The sequence below is a fragment of the Melanerpes formicivorus genome, unplaced genomic scaffold (assembly GCF_026170545.1).
Source record: "Melanerpes formicivorus ecotype bairdi unplaced genomic scaffold, bMelFor1.0.p_v2 SCAF_100, whole genome shotgun sequence".
NCBI lineage: Eukaryota > Metazoa > Chordata > Aves > Piciformes > Picidae > Melanerpes > Melanerpes formicivorus.
The window spans coordinates 48,873-75,250 of NW_027142452.1; the positions used below are offsets into that span (position 1 = coordinate 48,873).

At 67.1% G+C, this 26,378-nt stretch overlaps 4 protein-coding genes across 5 annotated transcripts; 2 read left to right on the forward strand and 2 right to left on the reverse strand.

The window, feature by feature from the left end:
* Positions 1-261: 261 nt before the first annotated feature.
* On the reverse strand, positions 262-6,786 carry LOC137455530 (uncharacterized). The gene is made up of 7 exons (XM_068166472.1): positions 6,726-6,786; positions 6,150-6,300; positions 5,625-6,037; positions 5,025-5,095; positions 4,636-4,881; positions 3,614-3,860; positions 262-2,177 (listed from the first exon to the last, which is right to left on the reverse strand). Exons 2-7 carry the CDS (start codon positions 6,242-6,244, stop codon positions 2,068-2,070), a joined length of 1,182 nt encoding a protein of 393 aa, XP_068022573.1. The 5' UTR covers positions 6,245-6,300; positions 6,726-6,786; the 3' UTR covers positions 262-2,067.
* A 133-nt stretch (positions 6,787-6,919) lies between these two features.
* PNPO (pyridoxamine 5'-phosphate oxidase) lies at positions 6,920-11,428 on the forward strand. Of its 2 annotated transcripts, none has more exons than XM_068166330.1 (7): positions 6,920-7,027; positions 7,713-7,837; positions 7,934-8,033; positions 8,796-8,849; positions 9,551-9,608; positions 10,406-10,476; positions 10,564-11,428. In XM_068166330.1, the coding sequence occupies exons 1-7, from the start codon at positions 6,983-6,985 to the stop codon at positions 10,960-10,962; spliced, it is 852 nt and encodes a 283-aa protein (XP_068022431.1). In that variant the 5' UTR covers positions 6,920-6,982; the 3' UTR covers positions 10,963-11,428. The 2 variants fall into 2 exon arrangements, with proteins under 2 accessions (XP_068022431.1, XP_068022432.1); XM_068166331.1 differs by having other exon boundaries at positions 9,480-9,608; positions 10,564-10,821.
* A 1,203-nt stretch (positions 11,429-12,631) lies between these two features.
* On the reverse strand, positions 12,632-14,801 carry PRR15L (proline rich 15 like). The gene is made up of 2 exons (XM_068166307.1): positions 14,646-14,801; positions 12,632-13,692 (listed from the first exon to the last, which is right to left on the reverse strand). The coding sequence occupies exon 2, from the start codon at positions 13,678-13,680 to the stop codon at positions 13,381-13,383; it is 300 nt and encodes a 99-aa protein (XP_068022408.1). The 5' UTR covers positions 13,681-13,692; positions 14,646-14,801; the 3' UTR covers positions 12,632-13,380.
* A 1,460-nt stretch (positions 14,802-16,261) lies between these two features.
* On the forward strand, positions 16,262-23,778 carry CDK5RAP3 (CDK5 regulatory subunit associated protein 3). Its single transcript, XM_068166306.1, has 14 exons — positions 16,262-16,317; positions 16,513-16,570; positions 16,965-17,096; positions 17,312-17,412; positions 17,506-17,554; positions 18,523-18,701; positions 20,083-20,219; positions 20,381-20,531; positions 20,728-20,844; positions 21,441-21,516; positions 21,802-21,890; positions 21,992-22,197; positions 23,247-23,418; positions 23,537-23,778. The coding sequence occupies exons 1-14, from the start codon at positions 16,312-16,314 to the stop codon at positions 23,600-23,602; spliced, it is 1,539 nt and encodes a 512-aa protein (XP_068022407.1). The 5' UTR covers positions 16,262-16,311; the 3' UTR covers positions 23,603-23,778.
* Positions 23,779-26,378: the final 2,600 nt, after the last annotated feature.

The following is a 26,378-nucleotide window of genomic DNA, read 5'->3' on the forward strand; positions in this document are numbered from 1 at the left end:
GATTTTGGGGGCTTCAATCCCTTTTTTTTCCCCCTTCTGCCTTTTCTTTCCCACTACCAAGACTTCTTTCCCCTCTCTCTGCTTACTTCTCTCCCAAAACCCTTCCCTATGCCTCTCAGCTGCCTTCTCCCTCTCCCCCAGCCCCTGGAATTTCCATTTCCTTTTCTTTTTAGGGACTTTTTTTCCCCCCCCCTCCCCTTCTCCCTCCTCCCTGTGCTGCCCTCCCTCCTCCTCCTCCTCCTCCTCCTCCTCCCCCTGTGTATAGTGTACATTGTACCATAGATTCTATTGCTTTTTGTGGTTTACTTTACATGGTTAAAAGAAAAGGAGAAGAGGAAAAAGAAACAACTCCAAGCAAAACCTCCTGCCTTGGCTTTGGTCTCTTTTGTTTATTGTCTCTTTTGGGGCTTTTAAAGTAAATCCACTTTGAGGGTTTGGGATCCCCCTCCCCCCCTTTAATTAGTATTAATGATGATGATGATTTAGTTGTTAACTTCCCCTCCCTCCCCACAAGGTTTTGGCTTCCCTGGGTTTCTCTCTTTGACAGCTTTGGGGGTTTTTTGCTGCCCTGGAGCTGCTTTGGAACCTTTTGGGGGAGAGGTTTCCCTTGCTGGGAGCTTCTCCTTGCTGGGAGCTTCTCCTTGCTTCAAACAAAGTTCAGTTAGCCAAAGGCAAACCCAGGGCAGAGGCTGCCCCCCCTCCACCACCACCACTCCTCCACCCCCCCAAAGGGTCCTTTCCTCTCCTGAGTGGTGGTGCTGGAAGCAGTGGGGAAGGAGGGGAGGTTGCTGGGGGCCTTCTTGGGCAGGAAGGGAAATGGGAGGGGAGAGAATCCTGCAGTGGTTTGGGTTGGAAGGGATCCACCCAGACCAACTCCCAACCCCTCCCCTGCAGCCAGCAGGGAAGTCCTGCCCTAGAGCAGGTTGCTCAGAGCCTTTTGAGCCTCCCCTGGAGGATCTCAACCCCCTCCCTGGGCGACCTGTGGCAGTGTGGCAGCAGCCTCCTGCTGCAGACCTTGTTCCTCACATCTGCTCTGCTCTCATTTCCAACCATTGCCCCTGGGCCTGGCCCTCCCAAGCCCTTGTCCCAAAGTCCCTCCCCAGCTCTCCTGGAGCCCCTTCCCAGGGACTGGAAGGCTGCTCTGAGGTCTCCCTGGAGCCTCCTCTTCTCCAGGCTGACCAACCTCCACTCTCCCAGCCTCTCCCCACAGCAGAGGTGCTTGGCTCATCTTCAGCTGGACCTGCTCCAGCTGCTCCATGGCCTCTGTGCTGTGTGGGTTGGAAGAGTCCAACCTCCAACCTAAGCCTCCCCACTGGCCACCAAACCTTTCTTGCCAGGAGTCCAAATGATGGCAAATTGCTGGAAGGGAGAGGAAAGAACAGGCCCTGGGCTGTGGTCTGCTGGAGCTGGAAGCCCTGAGCTGCTGGGGGCTGTGACCTGCTGGGGGGGGCTGTGGTGAGGGACTGGAACAGCTCTGAGGGGAGGAGAGGCTGAGCGTGGAGAAGAGCAGCCTGGGGCAGGGACCTGATCAATGCTGATCAATACCTCAAGGGTGGGGGGCAGGAGGCTAGGGCCAGGCTGTTGGCAGTGGGCACAAAGTGGCCCAGGAGAAGCTCCACCTGAACATGAGGAGGAACTTCCTGAGCTGGAGGCTGCTGGAGGCCTGGAGCAGGCTGCCCAGGGAGGTGCTGGAGAGAGCTTCCAACCCCCCCTGGATGTGCTCCTGAGTGACCTTCCCTGGGCAGGGGGCTTGGGCTGGCTGCTCTCCAGAGGGTCCCTTCCAGCCCCTACCCTTCTGTGGCTGTGTGTGAGGGAGCAGCTCTGCCCCTCTGGCACCACAACACTGCCCCCAGGCCACTGGCAGCTCCCTGGCTCCTGTCCTGCCCCTGCAGGACGCCTGCCCAAGGGCTCTGCTCCCCGGGGGGGAGGATGGGGATGATCCTCCCAGCCCTGCTGGGGCCTTCCTCCTCCCTTCTGCCAGGCTGCAGCACTGGAGAGCTCCTCCAGGCTCTGGGCTTGTCCCTACCCTGTGGCCCAAGGGCTGTGGCCATGCTGTGGGGGCTCAGCTCACTCCATCTTCACCACCCTCTTCCTGACAGCCCGCCGGGAGGTGCCGCACTTGCTGTTGATGACGGCGTTGAAGTTGCAGCCACGGCCACACATCTTGGTGACGTACTCTGGGGGGGCAGAGGGGCACCCAGCCCCAGCACCAGCTGACCCTGTGGCCACCATGGCACCAGGCCCCTTCCTGACCCCCCCCCCAGTGACCACCATGGCACCAGGACCTCTCCTGACCCCCCCCCCCAGTGACCACCATGGCACCAGGCCCCTTCCTGACCCCCCCCCCAGTGACCACCATGGCACCAGGACCTCTCCTGACCCCCCCCCCAGTGACCACCATGGCACCAGGACCCTTCCTGACCCCCCCCCAGTGACCACCATGGCACCAGGACCCTGCCTGCCCCCCCGAGTGACCACCATGGCACCAGGACCTCTCCTGACCCCCCCACAGTGGCACTGAACTGTTGAGGCCAGAAGAGCCCTTTGAGATCCTCAGGTCCATGCACTAAAGCTGAGAGGCCAAGTGCCCCCCTGGCAGCCCTCCCTGGTGCCCCCCCTGCCCCCTGGCAGCCCTCCCTGGTGCCCTCCCGCCCCCCTGGCAGCCCTCCCTGGTGCCTGGCAGCTCTCCTTGCTGCCCTCCTGCTGCCTGGCAGCCTTCTCTCATGCCCCACCACCCCCTTACAGCCCTCCCTGGTGCCCTCTTGCCCCCTTACAGCCCTCTTTGGTGCCTTACCACCCCCTGGCAGCCCACTCTGGTGCTCTCCCACCCCCCTGGCAGCCCTCCCACCACCCTGGCAGCCCACTCTGGTGCTCTCCCACCCCCCTGGCAGCCCTCCCTGGTGCCCTCCTGCCCTCTGGCAGCCCTTCCTGGTGCCTGGCAGCTCTCCTTGCTGCCCTCCTGCTGCCTGGCAGCCTTCTCTCATGCCTCACCACCCCCTTGCAGCCCTCCCTGGTGCCCTCCTACCCCCCTGGCAGCCCTCCCTGGTGCCTTACCACCCCCTGGCAGCCCTCCCTGGTGCCTCGCAGCCCTCCCTGGTGCTCTCCCACCCCCTTGCAGCCCTCCCTGGTGCCCTCCTACCCCCCTGGCAGCCCTCCCTGGTGCCTTACCACCCCCCCAGCAGCCCTCCCTGGTGCCTGGCAGCCCTCCCTGGTGCTCTCCCGCCCCCTGGCAGCCCTCCCTGGTGCCCTCCTGCCCCCTGGCAGCCCTTCCCGGTTCCTGGCAGCTCTCCTTGCTGCTCTCCTGCTGCCTGGCAGCCCTCCCTGGTGCCTTACCACCCCCTGGCAGCCCACTCTGGTGCTCTCCCACCCCCCTGGCAGCCCTCCCTGGTGCCTTACCACCCCCTGGCAGCCCTCCCTGGTGCCCTCCTACCCCCTTACAGCCCTCCCTGGTGCCCTCCTACCCCCTTACAGCCCTCCCTGGTGCCTCACCACCCCCTGGCAGCCCTCCCTGGTGCCTCACCACCCCCTGGCAGCCCTCCCTGGTGCCCCCCTGCCCCCTGGCAGCCCTCCCTGGTGCTCTCCCACCCCCTGGCACCCCCCCCCCGCGGCCCACCTTTGATGGCAGTGACCACGGGCACGGGCAGGCGCAGGGGCCGCTCCATGCTGGGGTTGTTGTGGGCAGTGCGCTGCCCCGCGGCCGAGGAGCGCGCCAGCGTCTCCCGGGAGAAGAAGTAACCCAGCAGGCGCCTGGTCATCAGCTTGGGCTTCTCAGTGGACACCTGGGAGAGGTCATCCAGCTGGGGGTGGGTGATGTAGACCCCCGAGTTGGGCACCAGCTCCAGTTTGGGTCTCCCGTTCTCCTGCGGCGAGAGGCGCAGCTCTTGGCGGGGGCCTGGGGGGGGCGCTGGGGAGCTCCCTCCTGCCCCCAGGCCCCTTCGGGGTCTCCTGAGCTCCTCCCTGCCTTGGGCACCCTCCTGGGCCACCTGTCCCAGGTCCTGAAGGAGCCTCCTTCCTTGATCCACTCTGTTCCAACCACAGCCCTGTGACCAGCGGCAGCCCAGGAGCCTTGGTGGGACCCCAGGAGCCTTGGTGGGACCCCAGGAGCCTTGGTGGGACCCCAGGGGCTTGGGTGGGAGCTTAGGTCCCTGCTGGGACCCCAGGAACCTTGGTGGGAGCTTAGGTCCTTGGTGGGACCCCAGGAGCTTGGGTGGGAGCTTAGGTCCCTGCTGGGACCCCAGGAGCTTGGTGGGAGCTTAGGTCCTTGGTGGGACCCCAGGAGCTTGGGTGGGAGCTTAGGTCCCTGCTGGGACCCCAGGAGCTTGGGTGGGACCCCAGGAGCCTTGGTGGGACCCCAGGAGCTTGGGTGGAAGCTTAGGTCCCTGCTGGGACCCCAGGAGCCTTGGTGGGACCCCAGGAGCTTGGGTGGGAGCTTAGGTCCCTGCTGGGACCCCAGGAGCCTTGGTGGGACCCCAGGAGCTTTGGCAGGACCCTAGGTCCCTGCTGGGACCCCCAGGAGCTCTGGTGGGACCCCAGGTCTCCAGGGGCACCCCAGGTCCTTACTAGCACCCCAGGAGCCTCAGCTGGATCTCGGGTGGGCCCCCAGGAGCTTTGCTGCCCCCCCCAAGCAGCACCCACCTCGATGGGCGATGCCCAGAGCGGGGTGCCATCGGGCAGCGTGTCCCCAACGCTCTCCTCCCAGAGGCAGCTGCTGTTGGTGAGCAGGGTCGGGCTGCCAGCCCTCTCCTCAGTGCCCAGGGGCGGGGGGAAGCCAGCAGGCAGCCCTGCCCGCAGCTGCCAGGCCAGGGGACTCCTGGGGACGTCGGCTGGGGCACAGCCCTGCTCCCCAGGGCTGGCAGCAGAGAAGGGCTGGAGCCCCCCAACCTGTGGGGACAGAGCAGGCTGGGCAGGGCAGGGCAGGGGCAGGGCAGGGGCAGGGCAGGGCAGTGCTGTCCTGCCAGCCCCAGCACTGCTGGGGGACACTGCTGTCCCCAACCCCCCCCCCAGCCCGTGGGAGCAGCACCCACCTGAGCTGTGCTGTCACTCTCCAGCAGCCCCAAGAGGCCTTTGAGGAACTGAATGTTGCTGTCACTGACACCTGTGGGGACAAGGAGGGGGCTCAGCTGTGGGACAGATCCTGTCCCTGGGCACAGGAGGGCCTGGCAGCTCCCCTCTGGCCCCTGCAGCCCTGCTGGCCTCTCCGTGGCCCAAGCCTCTGTCCTCCTCCAGCCTCTTCTGCCCCAGTGCCACCTGCTTGACCCTGTCCCTTTCCATCCCTCTGTCCTCATCCAGCCTCTTCTATCCCTGTCCCCTTCCATCCCTCTGGCCCTATTTGCCCTCTTCTGTCCCAGTGCCACCCCATAAACTGGGTCCTCATGGCTGGGGCTCCCAGCTGCCCCCCTGGGTGCCCATGGCTGGGGCTCCCAGCTGCCACCCTGGGTGCCCATGGCTGGGGCTCCCAGCTGCCCCCCTGCGTGCCCATGGCTGGGGCTCCCAGCTGCCCCCCTGGGTGCCCATGGCTGGGGCACCAGCTGCCCCCCTGGGTGCCCATGGCTGGGGCTCCCAGCTGCCCCCCTGCGTGCCCATGGCTGGGGCTCCCAGCTGCCCCCCTGCCCTCCTGTCCTCACCGAGGCAGCCGCTGCCCGAAGTCAGCAAGGTCCTGGCGGCAGCAGCGGGAGCGGTGGCAGCAGCGGGAGCGGTGGTCACGGCCGCCCCCTGCCCGTCCCCGGAGGACAGCAGATCGTTCTCCTCCTCCAGGCTCCGGACGTGGCTCCGCAGCTGCCGGTTCTCCAGCTCCAGCTGCCGGATGCGGCGGTCCCGGTGCAGGACGGCTTCGTCCCGGGCCGCCAGCGCCCGCTGCAGCTCGGCCACCTCTGCCTCCAGCTCCCGCAGCAGCCGGGCGTACAGCCCTGTCACCCTGCCTGCCCGCGGCCCCCAGCCTGCCCTGGCACCCCCTGGCACCCGCGGGCTCTCCGGGGGGGTGCCCGGGCACAGCCGAGGTCTCTTCCTGGCGGAGGTGTCCTCGGGGCGCTGCGGGGTCCTGGTGGCGGCAAGGGAAGAGGCTCGGCGCTGGCCCTCGGGGGTCGCAGCCCTCTCCTCGGTTTGAGGGCGGGAGGGTGCCACCGGCACCGGCACCTGTTCCCGCCCCATACCTGCCGTGGCCCGGGCTGGTTGTGGGGGGCTGGGGGGCTGTGGGGTCCTCTGGGTGCTTGTCCTCGTTCCAAGGCTCGGCCCCGCCGTCGGCCATTGGTGCCAGGGTCAGGGCACAGCGGCCCCCGGACCCCGAGCCTGCTTGGAGGGGACCTGACGAGGGGACGTGGGGTGGCTCCCCAGCAGCCTCCTGTGCCCCCTGCCCACCCCATGCTCCCCTCCCTTCATCCCTGCAATGTCACCTCTCCGGCACCAGGGCCCTGCCTGTTCCCACTATCCCCCAGCCCCACGTCCTGCCTACCCCTGGCTCCCATTTCCCAGCCCCTGTCTGTTGTCACCATCCCACAGTGCCCCCCCAGGCCCAAACATCCTGCTCCCAGCTCCCTTCTCCCCGACGTCCCCAAACCCCTTCCCACTTCCATGTCCCCCTCCACCATCCCTGCACTGTTTCCCCATCTCCTCAGCCTGTCCCCCATTCCCTCACCCCTCAGCGTCCCCTCTCCCTATCCCCGACCACCTCCGGCCCCGTCCCGGCGCCTGGGGCCGCTCGCCCCCCGCCCTGGGGGGGGTCTCTGTACCTTTAAGGGCCCCTCCATGCGCCTCCTCACTCCCTGCACCACTTCCGGGTTCCCGCCTCCCGCCCCCTTCGCCCCCTCCAATTGGCTCACGCCGTTCCTGCGGAGGGGGGCTTGCCCCTTTCCTATTGGCCGGGATGGGGACGAGAGAAAGGCGTGGTTAGATTTGGTCACGCCCCTGGGGGCGGGGCAGCGGCCGTGGCGCAGACCTGGGGTACCGCGCGGGTTGGCCCCGCTCGGCTACCGTCGGCTGCGCCGGGATGGACCTGGGGCCGCTGCGGAAGAGCTACCTGGGGGACGAGGAGGTGGGGAGGGGGTGATGGGATTGGGGCGGGCGTGGGGACAACTCTCCTGGCCCCGGAAGGGCCCTTCAGGATGCCCCCCAAGGACCTCATCGTGCCGGTGGGGACACTGGAAGTGGGATGACCCTGCGCAGGGTGTCCCCAGGACCGCTCGCGGTGCTGGTCGGGACCCTGCACCTGCCCTGGTCGGGACCCTGCACCTGCCCTGGTCGGGACCCTGCACCTGCGCTGGCTGGGACCCTGCACCTGCGCTGGTCGGGACCCTGCACCTGCGCTGGCTGGGACCCTGCACCTGCGCTGGTCGGGACCCTGCACCTGCGCTGGCTCTCCTCCTCCTCATGCTGCCTTTAGCCCCTGGAACGGGGGTGACCTCCCCACCTTGTCCCCAGGGGACTCTCCCCTTGACCCTGGAACCAGGGCGGTCCCCTTCTCGTGCTGGCTGTGCCCCAGCTTTTGGGGTGACCTCCCCCAGAGTGTCCCAAAGACTTGGCTTGACCGCCCCCCTTCCCCTTCCCCCCGGCTGTATCCCCAACCCTCCTTGCACCTTCTGCACCCCTAGGGCTGGGGTAGCCTTGTCCCCTGTGCCCTCGAGTCAGGTCCGACCCCCACCGGTGCCCGCTGTGTGCCCAGACGCCGGGGTGCCCGCCCCCCCTTACCGCGCCCCCCTATCCCCACCCCGTGTCCCTAGGCCTTCGAGGAGCAGCACCTGGCCTCCCGTGACCCCATCCAGCAGTTCGAGGTCTGGTTCAAGGATGCTGTGGGCTGCCCGGACATTGGGGAGGCCAACGCCATGTGCTTGGCCACCTGCACCCGGTGAGGCTGTTGGGGGGATGCCACGGGAGGGGGAGGGGGGGGGCGGGGGGTGCCTATGACCCCCTCCCTGTCATGGCCTCCCCTCTGCCGCCGCAGGGACGGGAAGCCCTCGGCCCGCATGGTGCTGCTGAAGGGCTTTGGGCCTGATGGCTTTCGCTTCTTCACCAACCACGAGAGCCGGAAGGGGAAGGAGCTGGTGAGGGCTGCGGCCGGGGGGTCCTGGGGGTGGTCCCTGGTCGGGGGACGGCAACTTTCCAGCCTCCTCCTCCTCCTCCTGCTGTGGCTTCCTCTGGCCCCGCTCCACCAGGTCCCTGCCTGTGGCTGTGCTGAGGGCTCCAGAGCTGCCCCAGCGCTGCGGGGGAGGTCTGAGCAGAGCCCAGCAGAGGGGCAGAATCCCCTCCCAGCCCCTGCTGCCCACCCTGCTGGGGCTCAGCCCAGGACAGGGCTGGCTCTGGGCTGGCAGCACTCAGTACCAGCTCCTGTCCAGCTTCCTGCCCACGGGTTGCCCAGGGAGGTGCTGGAAGGAAGCCTCCTGCCTGGAGGTGTTTGCAGCCAGGCTGGAGGTGGCTGTGAGCAACCTGCTGTGGTGTGAGGTGTCCCTGCCCGTGGCAGGGGGGTTGGAGCTGGCTGAGCCTTGGGGTCCCTTCCAACCCTGACAGCTCTCTGGTTCTATCAGCTCTGTGATTCTCACCCCCTCAGCACCCCAAGCCCCCAGCCTTTCACCCCCACCCTGTGCTTGGGGCTTGGCTTGGCAATGGCTTTGTTGAACCTCACGAAGCTGTTGTGGGTCCAGGTCCTCCTGGGTGGATCCCACCCTGCAGGCACATCACCCACCCCGCTCAGCTTGGTGCCATCTGCAAACCTGCTGTGGGTGCACAGAGAGTGGGGGGCTGGGGGGGAGTTGTCTCTAAGCTGGGGGCAGTGCTGGGCTGCTGACAGCTCGCTCTCCCCTCCCCAGGACACAAACCCCTTCGCTTCTCTCGTCTTTTACTGGGAGCCCCTTAACAGGCAGGTGAGCTGAGGTCCCTCAGGGACGTGGGGGGAGCAGGGGGGGAGCAGAGGAAGCACAGGGAGCAGGGCTGGACCTTCAGCATGGTGCCCAGCAGCTCCTGGGGCAGGGGTGGTGGAGGTCACACATTTGGGTGTGGGGGGGTCACACTTGGCTGGGGGGGGTCATGCATTTGGTTGTGGGTCATGCATCTGGCTGGGGGTCACCCTTTGGCTGGGGTCACCCTTTGGCTGAGGTCACACTCCAGCTGGGGGGGGAGGTCCCTCTGCCTGGGGTGGGGTCCCACTCTGGCTGGGGCTCCCACACATTTGACTGGGGGGGGTCCCACTCTTGCCTGGGAGGTCCCACACATTTGGCTGGGGGGTGTCCCATTCTTGCCTGGGGGGTCCCACACATTTGGCTGGGGGGGTGCCACTCTGCCTGGGGGTCCCACTCTGCCTGGGGGGTCCCACTCTGGCTAGGGGGGGTGGTCCCACTCTGCCTGGGGGGGGTCATACTGCCTGGGGGTCCCGCTGGGATGGATCCCAGGATGAGACAGGCCGAGCTGTGGCCATGCTGTGGGGGGGGGGTCGCGGGGGGGTGGGGGTGCTCCTTGCCTGGAGCCCTCCCGAGCCGCGGGGGGGCCTGGCCCAGGTGCGGGTGGAGGGCTCGGTGCGGCGCCTGCCGGAGGAGGAGGCGGAGCGCTACTTCCACTCCCGCCCCAGGAGCAGCCAGATCGGGGCCGTGGTCAGCAGGCAGAGCAGCATCATTCCAGACAGGGAGGTGAGCCCAGCACACCCACAGAGCCGCACGGGGCGGGAGGCAGGAAGGGAGCTCCGAGCTCAGCCGGTTCCAGCACCTCTGCCAGGGGCAGGGACACCTCCCACGAGGTGCCCAGGGCCTCATCCAGCCTGGCCCTGAGCACCTCCAGGCAGGAGGCAGCCACAGCCTCCCCTGGGCAGCCTGTGCCAGGCCCTCCCCACCCTCACTGGCAAGAATTCCTTCCTCCTCTCCACTCTCAGTCTCCCCTCTCCCAGCTCGAAGCCATTCCCCCTTGTCCTGGCACTCTCAGCCCTTGTCTGCAGTCCCTCCCCAGCTGTCCTGGAGCCCTTCAGGCACTGGAAGGCTGCTCTGAGGTCTCCCTGGAGCCTCCTCCAGGCTCAGCTGCCCCAACTCTCCCAGCCTGTCCCCACAGGGAAGGCTCTCCCACCCTCTGATCATCTCTGTGGCCTCCTCTGGAGCCACTCCAGCAGCTCCAGGTCCTTTTCATGCTGGGGGCCCCAGAGCTGGAGGCAGTGCTGCAGGTGGGGGCTGAGCAGAGCAGAGCAGAGCAGAGGGGCAGAATCCCCTCCCTGTGCTGCTCTCTCCCTGCCCTGGCTGCAGCTCAGCCCCTGGCTGCCTGCTGGGCTGCCAGCGAGCACTTCCCCTTCGTGCTGAGCTTTCCATCCACTGCCACCCCCAAGCCCTTCTCCTCAAGGCTGCTCTGCAGTCACTCCTCACCCAGCCTGCATTTGTGAGGCCCCTGGGGCTGCCCTGGCTGCCCCCTCACTGCCCACCATCCCCTTTGCCCCCTCCCCAAGTACCTGAGGAAGAAGAACGCGGAGCTGGAGGAGCAGTACCGGGAGAGCACGGTGCCCAAGCCGGCGTACTGGTGAGTCCCTGGGGGGCCGTGGGACCTCCCCCCAGCGCCCCCCCACCCCTCCCCACCCCCTCTAAAGCTTGATGTTTCCTCTGCCAGGGGGGGATACATCCTGCAGCCAGAGGTGGTGGAGTTCTGGCAGGGCCAAACCAACCGCCTGCACGACCGCATCGTCTTCCGCCGCCTGCGGGACAGCTCAGCCCCCCTGGGGGCCATGACCCACCGGGGGGAGGGGGATTGGATCTTCCAGCGCCTCGCCCCCTGAGGCCACCGCTGCCTCTGGCCTCCTTCACCCACTCAGGAGCAGCTCCTGTGCCACCAGAGCGTGCCCCTCGTGCCCCCCTCGCCCCCCGGGAGCGGGGCCGGCCTGGCTCTGCTCTCCCCTGGGCGCTGGGCGCTGAGCTTTGGCCCCCAAAGGCCCTCAGCCCCTTTTGGCTTCTCCCTGGGGTGGGTGAGAGCAGCAGGTGGGGGGCCCTGAGTCCCTTGGCTTCTTTGTGACCTCTCCCAGTGCTGCTGGTGGTTAATTAATCATGGTGATGATAATGGAAGGACCAAGAAAGCCCCCAGCCAGCCAGCCCCCCCCCTCCCCTTACCCTTGGCTGTGCCCTGCCGCTGCCACCTCTCCTGCCCTGGGTTTTGGCCTGAGCCATGCAGCATGGCCCCCCCCACACACACCCCCCGGGGCAGACCTCCTTCAGCTGTGGCTTTGCCACCACCACTCTGTGCAAGAATTTGTTTCCCTGCAGCTTTTGTGCCTCCAGTGTTTGTGCCACCAGTGTTCGTGGCTGGCTTTGCCTGTTGCCACCAGCACCACCCCCCCCGGGGGCTCTGGCATCCCTAACCCTCACCCTGCTCCTTTTGAGTGGGAGGTGGCACAGCACCCCCTCTCCCCCCTCCCTCCCTCCCCATCCCCTTGCAGCTGCCTGTCCCTGCATGGATGCAATAAACCCTGATGGGCACAGTGGGTCTGGGTTAATGTTTACCGGTGTGGGGCCAAGGGGTGCCAGCTGGGGCGGCCCTGGCAGAGGGTGGCTGGCAACCCTCGCTGCCCTGGGCAGTGAAACCAGTCCCTGATAACCTTTGCCCTCCCTGGCTCTTGTCTTTGCTCTGGCAGTTGCTGGATCCTGGGGCAGGATCCTGCCCCAGCACGCTGAGGGCTCCCCGGGTGGGTTCCCAGCTCTGCCAGGCCTGGCAAAGCCCTGCGGTGGGTGGCAGAGGGAGGGGAGGGTGGCACTGGGATGAGGGGAGCTGGGCTGGGTGGCCCTGGGGGGGTGGCACACACCTTGTGCCACTCTTGCAGGCTCGCTGGGTGCCCTTGGTGCCCATGGGGTGGGACAGGAGGCTTCTGGCATTGCTTTGAGGGGGGATGGAAGGAGGGGGCAGCTTGGAGGGGGCTTTGCTGGGGCTAGCAGCACCATACAGCCAGGTCTCCCACCCACCCTGGCATCAAGAACATGACAGGAGGCTGGGTACTACCAGAATGGGCATAAATTAGCCCACCATGGTCTGCTCTGATGGGGCTCTCACCCGTCCTGGCATTTGGAGCACGGTGGGAGCCCAGGTACCACCACCGTGGGCATCAACGAGCCGATTGGCACCAGCTGACCTCTCCTCCTCCCTGGTCCCTCCTCCCCTTCCCACATGGGAGCCCAGGTACCACCACCGTGGGCATCAACGAGCCGACTGGCACCAGCTGACCTCTCCTCCTCCCCACTCTCTCCCTCCCTTCCCTGCCAGGCAGGATCCATCCGGCGCTGCCAGCCCGGGACAAAGAGCAGCCTGTGAGCCAGCAGAGCAAACAGAGCCGAGGGCGGGGGCCGTGGTGGTGGTGGGGGAGGCAGCCCTGGCACAGCGTTTGTGCCAGGGAGCAGGGGGTTGGACTCCGGCGCTTGGCACCGTCCCGCTTTTGTCACAGCCGGGAAGTGGCTGCTGCTGTTGACTCGAGGCACAGCCGCACCCTGCCCCACAGGGAGGGCACCCCCGGGGCTGCCAGCGCTGGTGGTGGCCACCCCCTGCGTGTCCCCCACCGCCTCCGCGGGCTTGGGGACTCTTGGCGTGGCTGGTGGCCGGCACCGGTCCCGGAAGGATCCCCCCAGGAGGGATCCACAGCCCTTCAGCTGGGGCTGGAGGCTCCACTGAGCTCTCCCCCCCTCCCCCCGAGCTGCTGTTGATTCCAGACCTGGTTTATTAACAACAGTTAATTATCAGCGGTGGGGAGGGCTGATGGAGGCTCAGCTTCCAACAGTCCCAACAAATCCTGGAGCTCCCAGATCGGCCGCGGTGGCTTCCCCTGGAATCGGCTCCGGCGCTGCGCTCCGTGGTTGATTTTTTTCCCTGCTCCAGGAGCGATTCCTGGACGTGAGTGGGATCAGGGCAGCTGCTGGGGAGCCTGGAGCCCTCCGCAGCCCTGCAGGGTTGTTCCCTCGGGGCAGGGAAGCGTCGCACCCCCTGGTCTGAGGGTGAGCGCTGCTGAGGACGTGGTGCCAAGCAGCCGCACGGGCTGGGGGTCTCTCCCAAGCCTCCCTTCCCACGGTGGGGGCTAGGATCGGGGCCGTGGTGCTCAGGGCAGAGCTGGGTGGACGATGAGCTCCAGCGGCCTGTGGCAAGCAGCTAAGGTGGGTTGAGCATCCTCGTCCCAGTACAGAACCAGTCAGCCTCGGGGGGCTCCTGCTGCCCGTGGGGGAGTGAAAGGGACAATCCTCCCTCTGCCCCTGGGGGGCTGCAAGCCCGGGGCGGGGAGGGATGGCTGCAATTAAACAGAGTCTTTGCTTCTCCCTCGAATAAGCTCCAGTCTGAGTCCATTCTCCTCCTGAAGCTCCATGGTCCAGCGTCCCCAGGAGGGGCAGAGCCAAGGTGGGCTGGGCAGCCAGTGGTGGTGGCCAGAGGGTGACAGCCGGGGGGGGTGGTGGTGGTGTGTCATTTCTCCTCCCTCTCCCCGGCAGCACAGAGGTTGGGATTGTCAGCCAGGGTCGCCCTCACTTTCTTCTTCTCCTTGAAGCGCCCCGAGTTGGAGACCTTGACGTGTTTGCCCTTGGTGCTCTTGTCCACGATCTTCTCCAGGCGGGCCGTGAAGCCTGGCGGCCCCTCCTCACCCGCCCCCTCCTGGCTCTCCCCGCCGGCGGCCGCGGGGCCGTCGGGGCTCTCGTACAGCACCGGGGGCACCGAGCGGCGCTTCCGCAGGAAGGTCAATTTCCACCAGCCGTGGCTGTCGGCCATCGCCACCAGCCCCTGAAATAGAGGTGGGGGTCAGAATAACTTCGGGAGGGGGTCCCTCAGTCCCCCTAAGTCCTGCCATCCCCCTGCCAACGGGGACAAGGGACGCGGGCTCGGTGATGTGTTTGCCAAGGGTGGCTCCGGGAGTCCTTCCACCGTCTCTGCTGGGATGTTCGTGGAGGACCTGCACGGGGCGGGGGTGCCGGGGCAGGAGGACCCCGAGGGGACACTTGGGGTGACATCAGGATTGCTGAGCCCCAGGGAAAGGCTGCGGGCGCTGCCAGGAGCTGCCGCGTTAGCTGCATGCAGCAGGGCAGGGAGGGAGCCCGGTAAGCAAACAGAAACAGGAACTGGGAAGCAGGTGGGAGCCAGGGAGGTGTCGAGGTCCTGACCAAGGTGTCAATGCCCGCTGCACCCCGAGGCTGGGGTTTTCCTCTTGCCTGTCCCTTCGGGAACGTCGTGGGGGACCCACCACTGCTTGGGAAAGCTCCGGGAAGGCTTCGGTACCGAGCGTGGCTCCAGGGCAGGGACAGGGAAGGCGACTCCTGGGTGCTGGAACCAAACATTTCCCTGGCAGCCAGCAGGGAGGGGATTCCCAGCACCTTGTCCCCATCCCGGGAGCGAGCTCCATGTCCCGAGAGCCAGCTCCATATTCCCACACCACTCAGCCGTGACCAAGCTCTGCCCAGCTCTTCCTGGACGGTGCCTCTGGCATTGCTTTTGGGTGCCGGGGCGGGGGGGTGGGGAACACGACAAGACCACCAAGACTGGTGCCAACCCCCTTAGGGAGGATAGCTGGTGACCCCTGGGCAGGTTTGCCGTGTCCCCCACCCTCAAAACCATGTCCCCACCTGCCCTCTCGGCGCCCATCACCAAACCACAGCCGTGCCGTGCCACGCCGTGCCACCGAGCTGCCAAAAGGGACTTGCCACGTCCCACTCCCCACCACGGACACCCCCTCCGTGTACCTTCACCTCCCACGCCTCCGCTGCGGCCGCCCAGCCCGGGGTGTGGGGGTGGTCGTCCCGGGGGCGCCGGGGTGGCTGCCGTGCGCGGGCAGGTGCCGTCTACCTGCGGCTGCCCGGTTCGCTCCCTGCCGTCAAGGTGAACCCTCCGCAAACCCCTCCTCGCCTGAGCAAACAGCGGGGCCGGGCCAGGGCTCGCCTGAATATTCATGACGAGGGGGGAACCCGGGGCTGAGCCCCAACCGCGGCCACCGGGCCGCGACGGGCTGCGGGGTGATGACACCGACCGCGGCACCGGGCCCCCGGTTCGGTGCCCGTCCGTCCCGTCGGGCTGGAGGGCAGGGTGGGCAGCGGGCGCTGGCACAGGGCACGCGTTTGGGCAGCCAGGAGTTAAGGGCAGCCGGGGGGAACGTGGCTCCGGTGGCTTTCGGCGGCTCTAACCGAAACCAGCGGCTGGCGTGGTGGGGCTGCCAGACCGGTTCCTGCTCCCGCTTCTCCCCGCTGGCTCCTGCTGCCCCGCGGGCACCTGCCGGCCCGCGCCGGGCTCGTCCCCACGCTGCCGCCGCCCCGCTCTCGGTCACGGGCAGCCTGGGGACACGGTGGCGCTGGGAGGCACACGGGACAGACACCGTCTCGCCCTCACGCCAGGACGTGTCCCACGGGGACGTGTTGGCTCGGGGATGGGTGGCACCGATCGGTGCCCCCGCGGCCACGACGTTCCTGGGTGTTGGCGGCAGCTGCCCTCCCCAAGGCGACCCAGAGAGGCTGCTCCCAGAAGGGAGATCCCCGCGGGATCCTGGCTCCGTGCTGGGGATCCCAGAGAGATCTGGGATCTGCTCTGCGGGCGAGTGGGCATCCCCAAGGGATATGGGATCCCGGCTGGGGTGCTTTGGGGTGGCTGGGGACACCGGGGTGAGCCTGGGTCAATGCTGGGGCATCCATCAGTTCCCAAACGATCTGGGAACCCCTCTGGGAGCAGGTGAGGACGAGAGGGGGCTTCTGACTCTGCGATGGGGTAACCCGGTGATCCAAGAGGGATGAGAGATCTGTTCTGTGAGTATCTGGGGACCACCAAAGACTATCGGTTCTGCTTGGGGTCCTCCCAGCAATCCCCCAAGGGACCTGAGAATCCCTTAGCAGTGGCTGAGGATTCCAGGGGACTCCTGGCTTCGTGCTGGGGTACCCAGAGATACGTCTGGGGGCAACTGGGGATCCTCATAGGATCTGAGGGCTGCTTGGGAGCCTCGCAAGGATCCCTGGGGGCCCCGGGATCGTCTCAGGGGTGCTGAGTATCGCTGGGCGGGGGGAGGCTGCTGGCTCCATGCTGGGGCATCGGCGGTGATGGGACCGCGAAACCCCCCCGGGGACCCCTGCCGGCGCGCCCCGCGCTCTGCCTCACTGCGCATGCGTACATCGCAGCCCCCACCGTATTTCCCCCAAGGCCCGTTCCGATTGGTGAGCGCTGTCTCCGCCCCCTACCTCCTCCCAGCCAACCGAAACCCCGGCACGTGGCTCTGCCTCTACGCTGCTAGCTTCTGATTTGTGGGAAGGCGGGGCTTGTTGGGCTGAGGGCGTTTTGATTGGATAAGGTGCGGGAGCTGAGGCAGGGTATTGGCTGAGGTGGGGCGGGGCGGGAGAAGGCGGAAGAGGAGAGGCGGCCGCGGCAGGGATGCAGGTAGGGGCCGGGGGTTGAGATCGCAGCTTGGAGGAGCGAGACCAGGTCGTGTCCGGGCAGGGGGAGCGGGGAAGGGACGGAGGCTGGGCGGGAGGAGCAGGGAGCGGGCACCGACTGGACCCGGGCGCCGCAGTAAGGCGGCTCCTGCCCCCGGTTGGGCTCCGCCGTGCCCCTCCATCCCTGCACTCCCCACAGGTCTCTCCCCAGGACTACCAGAATGTGCCCATCGACATCCAGACCAGCAAGCTCCTGGGTACGGCACGTCTGACCCGGCCCCCAGCAGGGTGACTCCACGGAGGGAAGGTGGCCCCCGTCACGCGTGTCCTTCTGCCCCGGGAGGTTTTGTCACCTGGCCACGTGGCAGCCTAGGAGCCCAGTGCTGGGGGTCGTGTTGGGTTGTCCCAGCACGCAGCAGGGAGGTGACCCCCTCACCTCCACGTCCCTCTCCTTCCCCTCCAGCCCTGGGGCGGGACCTGGGCTTTCATCCCTTTGCTCAGTGGGGACAGGACTCAGGGCGAGCTTGGCCACCAGGGCTTTGCTCCCCGCCTCCATCTGGCATCACAGAGCAGCCCAGGCTGGGGCGACCCCCTCCTGGGTCCTTCTCCCAGCTGACCCCCCAGTTTCCCTCCTTCCCCCCTGCCTCTCAGACTGGCTGGTGGACAGGAGGCACTGCAACCTGAAATGGCAGAGCCAGGTGCTGGCCATCCGTGAGAAGATCAATGTGGCCATCCAGGACATGCCGGAGAACGAGGAGATCAAGCAGCTGCTGGCAGGGGCTTGTGAGTGGAGCTGGGGGCTGGGACACCCCAGGGGGGCTGGGACACCCCAGGGGGGCTGGGAAACCCCAGGGGGGCTGGGGCATGGTGGGGGTGGGCGTTGCACTGGGAGCCTGAGGTTTTGGTTGTGCCAACTATCCCCCTGGCTGAGGAGCAGATGGGGAGAAGGTTGTCCCCAGCAGCCCTCCTGCTGACCACATCCCCTCCCTCCACTGCAGACCTGCACTACTTCCACTGCCTGAGGATTGTGGAGATCCTCAAAGGCACTGAGGCCTCCACCAAGAACCTCTTTGGACGTTACTCATCCCAGCGCATGAAGGTGAGGTGGGGCTGGGGGGGGAGGTGCAGCAGGTGGGGGGCTGGCATCTTCTGCAGCCCCCTCCCCACTCTTAACCCTCTGCTCCTTCCTCAGGACTGGCAGGAGATTGTAGCCCTCTATGAGAAGGAGAACACCTACCTGGGTAAGGCAGCTCTGGCTGTGGGCAAGCTCTGGAGAGCCCTGGGCAGGTGTCAGTGGGTGGCTTTGTGTCTCCAAAGTGGGGTGGGGTTGAGGTGGACAGGCAAAGGGTGGCCAGCTCAGCTCAGCTCCCCAGCTAAGCCCAGCTCTGGGCTCCCCAGTTCCAGAGAGAGAAGGGTGGAGAGTGTCCCAGCAGAGGCTATGAGGATGATGAAGGGACTGCAACATCTTGCTGAGAGCCCCTGGGGCTGTGGAGCCTGGAGCAGAGCAGCCCCAGAGGGGAGCTGAGCAGTGCTCAGCAAGAGCTAAAGGCTGGGGGGCAAGAGGCTGGGGGCAGGCTCTGCTCAGGGGTGCCCAGGGACAGCACAAGGGGCACAAAGTGGAGGCCAGGAGGTTCCATTTGATCAGGAGGAGAAAGCTGTTTGGTGTGAGGGTGCTGGAGGCCTGGAGCAGGCTGCCCAGAGAGGTTGTGCAGAGCTTCACAGAGAAGGGTCCTGGGAGTGCTGGGGAGGGACAGCAAGGTGCCCAGGAGCCAGCAAGGTGCCCTCGTGGCCAAGAAGGCCAAGGGGCTCCTGGGGGGGCAGGGAGAAGAGTGTGGCCAGCAGGTTCTCCTCCCCCTCCAGTGTGCCCTAAGTCCACATCTGGAAGAAGGGCTCAGGCTGTGGGCTCCCCACCTCACGAGGGGCAGGGAACTCCTGGAGGGAGGCTGCAGGGATGCAGAGCCCTGGAGCAGGCTGCCCAGAGAGCTTGTGGAGAGCTTCCAACCCCCCCTGGGCACTGTGCTGCTGGGCAAGCTGCTGGGGGGAGGGGGCCCTGCTTCAGGAGTGGGCTTGGACTGGGGGAAGCTCCAGAGGTCCCTTCCAGCCTGCCCTGTGCTCTGCTGAGCTGCTGGGGGTTAGGACGCCCTGGGGTGGGGGCGCCGGGCTGGGGGCTGGCACAGGCTCCCAGCACCCCCTGCCCCCCACCCCCCAGCCGAGCTCTCCAGCCTGCTGGTGCGCAGCATCAGCTACGAGATCCCCTCGCTGAGGAGGCAGCTGAGCAGGTGCCAGCAGGCCCAGCAGGACTGCTGCCGGCGCCAGGAGGAGTGCCAGCTGCGGGCGGCCCAGCTGCGGGAGCGCTTCCTGGGCTCCTGCCGCCAGTATGGCATCGCTGTGAGTCTGCCCCCACCCCTCGGCCCCCGCCCGGGGCCGTGCCGCCCCTCCCCTCCTCAGAGCGCCTTCCCCTCCCCTCCTCAGAGTGCCTGCCCCCCAGCGCCTCCCCTCCCCTCCTCAGAGCGCCTTCCCCTCCCCGCCTCAGAGCACTTCCCCTCCCCTCCCCTCCTCAGAGCACTTCCCCTCCCCTCCCCTCCTCAGAGCACTTCCCCTCCCCTCCCCTCCTCAGAGCACTTCCCCTCCCCTCCTCAGAGCACTTCCCCTCCCCTCCTCAGAGCACTTCCCCTCCCCTCCTCAGAGCACTTCGCCTCCCCTCCCTGCCCCCAGCACCTCCCTCCCTCAGAGCGCCTCCCCTCCCCTCCTCAGAGCGCTTCCCCTCCCCGCCCCCAATGCCTTCCCCCCCTCAGAGCATTTCCCCTCCCCCCCTCAGAGCCCCTCCCCTCCCCTCATCAGAGCGCCTCCCCTCCCCTCCCTCCCTCAGAACACCTCCCCTCCCTGCCCCCAACGCCTCCCCCTCCCTGCCCTAGAGCACCTCCCTTCCTCGCCCCCAATGCCTTCCCCTCCTCAGAGCATCTCCCCTCCCCTCCCGGCCCCCAACGCCTCCCCTCCCCGCCCCCAACATCTCCCCTGCCCCCCTCAGAGCATCTCCCCTGCCCCCCTCAGAGCATCTCCCCTGCCCCCCTCAGAGCATCTCCCCGCCCCTAACGCCTCCCCTCCCCGCCCCCAGCACCTCCCTCCCTCAGAGCATCTCCCTTCCCCTCCTCAGAGCACTTCCCCTCCCTGCCCCCAATGCCTCCCACTCCCTGCCCCCAACCCCCTCCCCGCCCCCAGCACCTTCCTCTCTCTGAGCGCCTCCCCTCCCCTCCTCGGAGCACCTCTCCCTCCCCTCCTCGGAGCACCTCTCCCTCCCCTCCTCGGAGCACCTCTCCCTCCCCTCCTCGGAGCACCTCTCCCTCCCCCCAGCACCTCTCCCTCCCCCCAGCACCTCTCCCTCCCCCCAGCACCTCTCCCTCCCCGCCCCCCAGCTGCCTGCCAGGGCCTGAAGGGATCCTGCAGGGAGGCTGCGAGAGGCTTTTGCTGAGGGGGGCTGGGGACAGGCCCAGGGGGTGTGGTGTGGTGCTGGGGGGTTGCTCTTGGCCTGGGTGAGCTCAGAAGGCTTCCCCAAGCCCAGCAGCTCTGTGCCTCTGGCCTGCTGCCCTCCCTGTGCCACCTTCCAGGTGGGAGAAGCTGGGGGGGGGGGTCGGGGGGGGGGTCTGTAAGGTCACTCCACAACCCTTTGTGTCTCCCTTCCTGCCTGTGTCTCAGTGCAAGCAGAGGCTGCAGCCCCCACCCCGGGGCTGCACTCCCTGCCCTCCCTGCCATGCCCCTGCTGTGTGCCCAGGGCCAGAACGTGCGCCAGGAGCTGCTGGCCTTGGTGCAGGACCTGCCCTCCCTGCTGGCTGCCGTGGGAGCAGGAGCCAGTGCCCTCTCTGAGGCCATTGAGCTGTACCAGGCCTGTGTGGAGTTCGTGTGTGAGAGGTGGGCGTGGGGGCACACAGGCAGCAAACCAAACCCCCTCCCCACAGCTGGGGGGCTGGGGAGGTTTGGGGGGTGCTGGGTTGTTGCTGCTGCTGGGGGGGCAGGGAGGGGAGGTGCCAGCCCTTCCACCTGGCAGTGATGTGCCTGGGGGTGGCTGCCAGCTCCACAGAGGTGGTGGTGCCCATGCTGCGCCACGTGGGGAGGAAGGGCAACACAACTGTCTACGAGTGGAGGACAGGGCTGCAGCCCCTGAGGGTGGAGAGGCCTCAGGTGCAGGAGGAGGTGGTGCCAGAGCAGCCCAAGGAGGACACAGTAGGTCCTGGCCAGGTCCTGGCTCCCCCTGCCCCCCACTTCCATGTCCTGGGGGCAATGCCAAGCCCTGGGGCAGGGGCTGGTAATGCCCCCCTCTGCTTCTGCCCCTCTGTTTGGTTGGGGTCAGGCTGTTTGTGTGTGTGTGTGTCCCCCACCCCAGGGCTTCAGGAGGTCTCTTTGGTCCTTCTCCCCACAGATTGACTGGGGAGACTTTACCCTGCAGCCAGCCCAGGGGGGTGAAGGTGGCACTGCCAGTGGGGCAGCCCAGAGCGAGGAGATCGACTGGGGGATCACAGCAGAGCCTGAGCCCCAGGTGGGGGACCCCTGGCTGTGGGCTTCTGGGGGGCTGGCCCTGCTCCAGAGCCAGGCTGGGCCCCTGGGGGGTGTCCCAGGCACCCCCATGGGGGCTGGCCCTGCTCCAGAGCCAGGCTGGGCACCTGGGGGCATCCCAGGCACCCCCATGGGGGCTGGCCCTGCTCCAGAGCCAGGCTGGGCACCTGGGGGCATCCCAGGCACCCCCATGGGGGCTGGCCCTGCTCCAGAGCCAGGCTGGGCACCTGGGGGCATCCCAGGCACCCCCATGGGGGCTGGCCCTGCTCCAGAGCCAGGCTGGGCACCTGGGGGCGTCCCAGGCACCCCCATGGGGGCTGGCCCTGCTCCAGAGCCAGGCTGGGCACCTGGGGGGTGTCCCAGGCACCCCCATGGGGGCTGGCCCTGCTCCAGAGCCAGGCTGGGCACCTGGGGGCGTCCCAGGCACCCCCATGGGGGCTGGCCCTGCTGCAGAGCCAGGCTGGGCCCCTGGGGGTGTCCCAGGCACCCCCATGGGGGCTGGCCCTGCTCCAGAGCCAGGCTGGGCCCCTGGGGGTGTCCCAGGCACCCCCATCTCAGGGAGTGAGCTTTCCTCTGCAGCAGGGAGATGGCATTGACTGGGGAGATGGGGACAGCCCGGAGGTACAGATCACAGTGCTGGAGGCTGGCACTGAGGGTGAGCATGGCTGCAAAGGGACACAAGGGGGGTCCCAAAGGGTGGCAGGCAGCACCCTCCCTGCCTCCTCCCTGCCTGCAGTGGCCCTGGGGCCCCTGCTGGGCACAGCAGAAGGGCAGCACAGCGCCGGGCAGGCTCCCCCCGGCTGCTTGGGCGGACAGAACCCCCCTGCAGGACGCCAGGGGGGTGGTGCTGAGCAGCCTGCTGGGGCTGGGGGTGGGGCTGGGGTTGTGCCCAGACTCTGTGAGCTGTGAGCGTCCTTTCCCTGCCCCCTCCCACCCGCAGTGCCCGAGGGGGTGGCCTGTGGCGCCGATGCCCTGACGCTGCTGGAGCACGCCCCGACCCGCGGCCAGTTCATCGACGAGCTGATGGAGGTGGGTGCCAGGGGCCGGCTGCCTGCCAAGCAGCTCTGCCAGCCTGCCCCCCCCCGGGGATGGCACTCCCAGGGCCTCCCCTCTGCCCTGTCCCCCCGCAGCTGGAGCTGTTCCTGTGCCAGCACCTGGTGGAGCTGCAGGAGGAGGCAGACATCGTGGCCGTCAGCCAGTTCCAGCTGGCCCCTGCCGTGCTGCAGGGCCAGAGCAGTGCCCACATCAGCACCATGCTGGCCACCACCAGGGCTCTGCTGGGCCAGCTCTGCACCCAGAGCATGCAGCACCTCTTCATGATCCTTGCTTCCCCCAGGTCCTCCCTTGGGCTGCTCAGGGCTGGGCTGGGCTGGGCTGGGCTGGGGGGCACCGCGCCGTGGGCATAGAGTGGGAGCAGGAGGAGATCCCTGAGCTGGGGTGGGGGCTGGAAGGGACCTCTGCAGCTAACCCTAACCCCCCCCCGGGCTCCCAGCAGGGCCCCCCCAGCAGCTTGCCCAGCAGCACAATGGCCCAGGGGGGGTTGGAAGCTCTGCTCCAGGGCTCTGCATCCCTGCAGCCTCCCTCCAGGAGTTCCCTGCCCCTCGTGAGGTGGGGAGCCCACAGCCTGAGCCCTTCTTCCAGATGTGGACTTAGGGCACACTGGAGGGGGAGGAGAACCTGCTGGCCACACTCTTCTCCCTGCCCCCCAGGAGCCCCTTGGCCTTCTTGGCCACGAGGGCACCTTGCTGGCTCCTGGGCACCTTGCTGTCCCCCCCCCAGCACTCCCAGGACCCTTCTCTGTGGAGCTGCCTCCCAGCCCCTCACCCTCTCAGCTCTGCTGCTGCTGGAGGTTACTCCTCCTGCACTGCAGGACCTTGCCCTCACAGCAGTGTCAGGGCTGGAAGGGACCTCAAGGCTCAGCCACTTCCAACCCCCCCTGCCATGGGCAGGGACACCTCACACCACAGCAGGTTGCTCACAGCCACCTCCAGCCTGGCTGCAAACACCTCCAGGCAGGAGGCTTCCACCACCTCCCTGGGCAGCCTGGGCCAGGCTCTCACCACCCTCCTGGGGAACAACTTCTTCCTCACAACCAATCTGAATCTCCCCACTGCTAGTTCTGCTCCATCCCCCCCAGTCCTATCCCTCCCTGACCCCCTCAGAAGCCCCTCCCCAGCTTTCTTGGAGCCCTCTGCAGATCCTGGAAGGCCACCAGAAGGTCTCCTGGGAGCCTTCTCCTCTCCAGCCTGCACCACCCAGCTCCCTCAGCCTGTCCCTGGAGGAGAGGAGCTGACCTGCAGCAGGGAGGTGTCCTGGGCTGGGGGTGGCAGCCTGGGGAGGGGGTGGGGGTGACAGGGAGCCTGTCTTGTCCCTCCCCCCAAGCAGGTATGTGGACCGTGTGAGCGAGCTGCTGGGGCAGAAGCTGAGGCAGGCAGAGCTGCTGCTGGCCAAGAAGGAGCTGATGAGGCAGAAGGGGGAGGAGGCCCTGGCCGAGCAGGCTGCCCTGGAGCCCAAGCTCGACCGCCTGCTGCAGAAGACCAAGGAGCTGCAGAGGCTGGTGAGGGAGGGAGGAAGGGAGAGGGCACGGGGGGGATGGGGGTGTCCCCCCCACCTTCTGCTCTCCCCCCTCTCCCCCTCACCACCACCCCCTGCCCCTCCTTGGCTCTGCCCTGCAGATCGAGGCTGACCTCTCCAAGCGCTACGGGGGGCGCCCGGTGAACCTGATGGGAGTCTCCTTCTGACCCCCTCCCCTCCCCCCCCCCAGCCTGGAGACCCCCGGGGGGAGGGGGCACAGGGGCTGCTCCTGCTGCCCAGCCCCCTCCCAGGCCCAGCCCTGGGCTGCTGGGAGCGTGGCTGGGGCTTGCCTGGCAGGAGGGGGGTTGGATGGTGCGGAATAAAGACAAAGCCGTCACCCACAGCAGCCTGGAGTTGGAGTGGGGGAGGCAGAGAGGAGCCCCCCCAAATCTCTGCTGGGGGGGGCTGAATGAAACCAAACTCCTTCACCAGCATGGAGCTGGGCTTGGGGGGCCTGAGAGGAACCCCAAATCTCTGCTGGGGGGGTGCTGAATGAAGCCACACTCCTTCACCAGCATGGATCTGGGCTTGGGGGGGCAGAGAGGAGCCCTAAACTCTCTGCTGGGGGGGGCTGAATGAAGCCAAAACCTTTCACCAACATCAACCTGGACCTGGGGGGGCAGAGAGGAGCCCCCAAATCTCTGCTGGGGGAGGGCTGAATGAAACCAAACTCCTTCACCAGCATGGAGCTGGGCTTGGGGGGGCAGAGAGGAACCCCAAAATCTCTCGGGGGGGGGCTGAATGAAGCCAAAACCCTTCACCATGGATCTGGGCTTGGGGGGGCAGAGAGGAGCCCCAAACTCTCTGCTGGGGGGGGGCTGAATGAAGCCAAACTCCTTCACCAGCATGGAGCTGGACTTGGGGGGGCAGAGAGGAGCCCCCAGATCTCTGCTGGGTGATGAATGAAGCCAAAATCCTTCACCTTTGGGGAGGGGGGAGAGGAACCCCTAACTCTCTGCTTGACTTTGGGGGGGGTAGTGAAACCCTTCCCCCACTCATTAATCCGAATTTGGGGGGGGGGGGAAGGGGACCCCCTAAATCTCTGCTTTGTTAGAGGGGGGGGAGAGTGAAACCTTTCACCTACTCAATGTGAATTTGGGTGGGGGGGGAAGGGGACCCCCTAAATCTTTGCTTTATTGGAGGGGGGGGGGGAGGGTGAAACCTTTCATCTATGTGAACTTGGGGGGGGGAAGGGGACCCCCTAAATCTCTGCTTTGGTGGGGGGGGGGGGTGAAACCTTTCACCTACTCAGTGTGAATGTGGGGGGGTGGGGACCCCCTAAATCTTTGCTTTATTGGGGGGGGGAGGGTGAAACCCTTCCCCCACTCATCCATGTGAACTCGGGGGGGTGGGGGGCTGGGGGGGGAGGGCAGAGAGAAGCCCCTCACCCCCCTCCGCGTGCGGCCCTCGGGGGGCGGTTCCTTGGCGGGGGGCGAGCCCGGTGGGATGGAGCGCAGCGGGGCGGGCGGCGCCGCCCCCTGTTGGAAGGGGAGGGGGGGTCGGGGGGGTCTGGGGGGGTTGGGGGGTGGTGATTCGAGTTTAATTTCATAGCAGAGCAGTTGATTCATGGGCGCTTGTCGCCGGCGGTGACGCCGCTTAATGGCTTTCCATCCCCGTGAAAAGCGGAGTGACACCGCTCATTATTCCTGCCGCTCGTTAGCGCCGCGCAGGGGGGGCGGGGGGAGACCCCCCCCCCCGCCCCGAGCCCCCCGCCGGACAGTGAGCGATGGCCCCCCCATTAATCACACCCCCCCGCCCGCCTCCGCCCCTCCCCATCCCACCCCCCCCATCCATTCCCATCAGCCGGGGGGAGGGCAAAAACCCCCTCCCCTCTCCCACTATCATACCCCCATCCCACCCCCTCCATCCGTTCACATCAGCCAGTGGGAGGGCAAAAACCTCCTTCTCCCCCCCCACCCCCGACCCTCTCCATCCCACCCCCCCAGTCCATTCCCATCAGCCGGTGGGAGGGCAAAACCCTCTCCCCTCTCCCCCTATCATACCCCCCCCGACCCTCCCCTTCTCCCCCTCAATCCATTCCCATCAGCCGGTGGGAGGGCAAAAACCCCCTTCTCCCCCCCCCCTTCCCCCGACCCTGTCCATCCCACCCCCTCCATCCATTCCGATCAGCCGGGGGGGAGGGCAAAAACCCCCTCCTCCCCCATCATACCCCCCGACCCTCCCCTTATCCCCTCCATCCATTCCCATCAGCCGGTGGGAGGGCAAAAACCCCCGACCCCCACCCCCCCATCATACCCCCCCACTCTCGACCCTCCCCATCCCACCCCCCCCCATCCATTCCCATCAGCCGGTGGGAAGGCAAAAAACCCCCTCCCCTCTCCCCCTATCATGCCCCCCCCCCCCGACCCTCCCCTTCCCCCCCCTCAATCTATTTACATCAGCCGGTGGGAGGGCAAAAAAACCTTCCCCCCCCCTCCCCCCAATCCCCTTTAATATCCTGGTCTGTGCTGGGCGTGGTTAGAGCCCCCCCCTCCGTCTCCCCAGCATCATCTGGGAGGGGTCTTCCCCACCCCATTGATGTCATGAGTTTGTCACGCCCTCAAACCCCCCCCCCCTCCACGCGGGGTTATTGGTCCCTCCGCCTCTCTTGTCCCGTCCCCTGCCACCTTCCCGCTGCTCATTGGTCGGGGGCTGCCCCCCGCCGCCCCCCACCCAAGCCAGGGCTGGGTCCTCCAGTGGGGTCCCCGCCGTGGATCTGCTGCTGCTGGGGGCCGGGGGGGGGGGCAGCATCACCAGCAGCTGGGGGCTGGTTTGTCCCCAGCGGGGGGGGGGCGTGGGGCACCTCAGCCCGGTGGGGTCTGTGGGGGGGGCTCCAAGCCCTATGGGATCAAGTTGTGGGGCCGAGAGAGAGCTCCTGCCCCGCTGGAGCTGGGGGATCCCAGCCCTGTGGGGTCCAGCTGTGGGGCGGAGGGATTCTGGCTC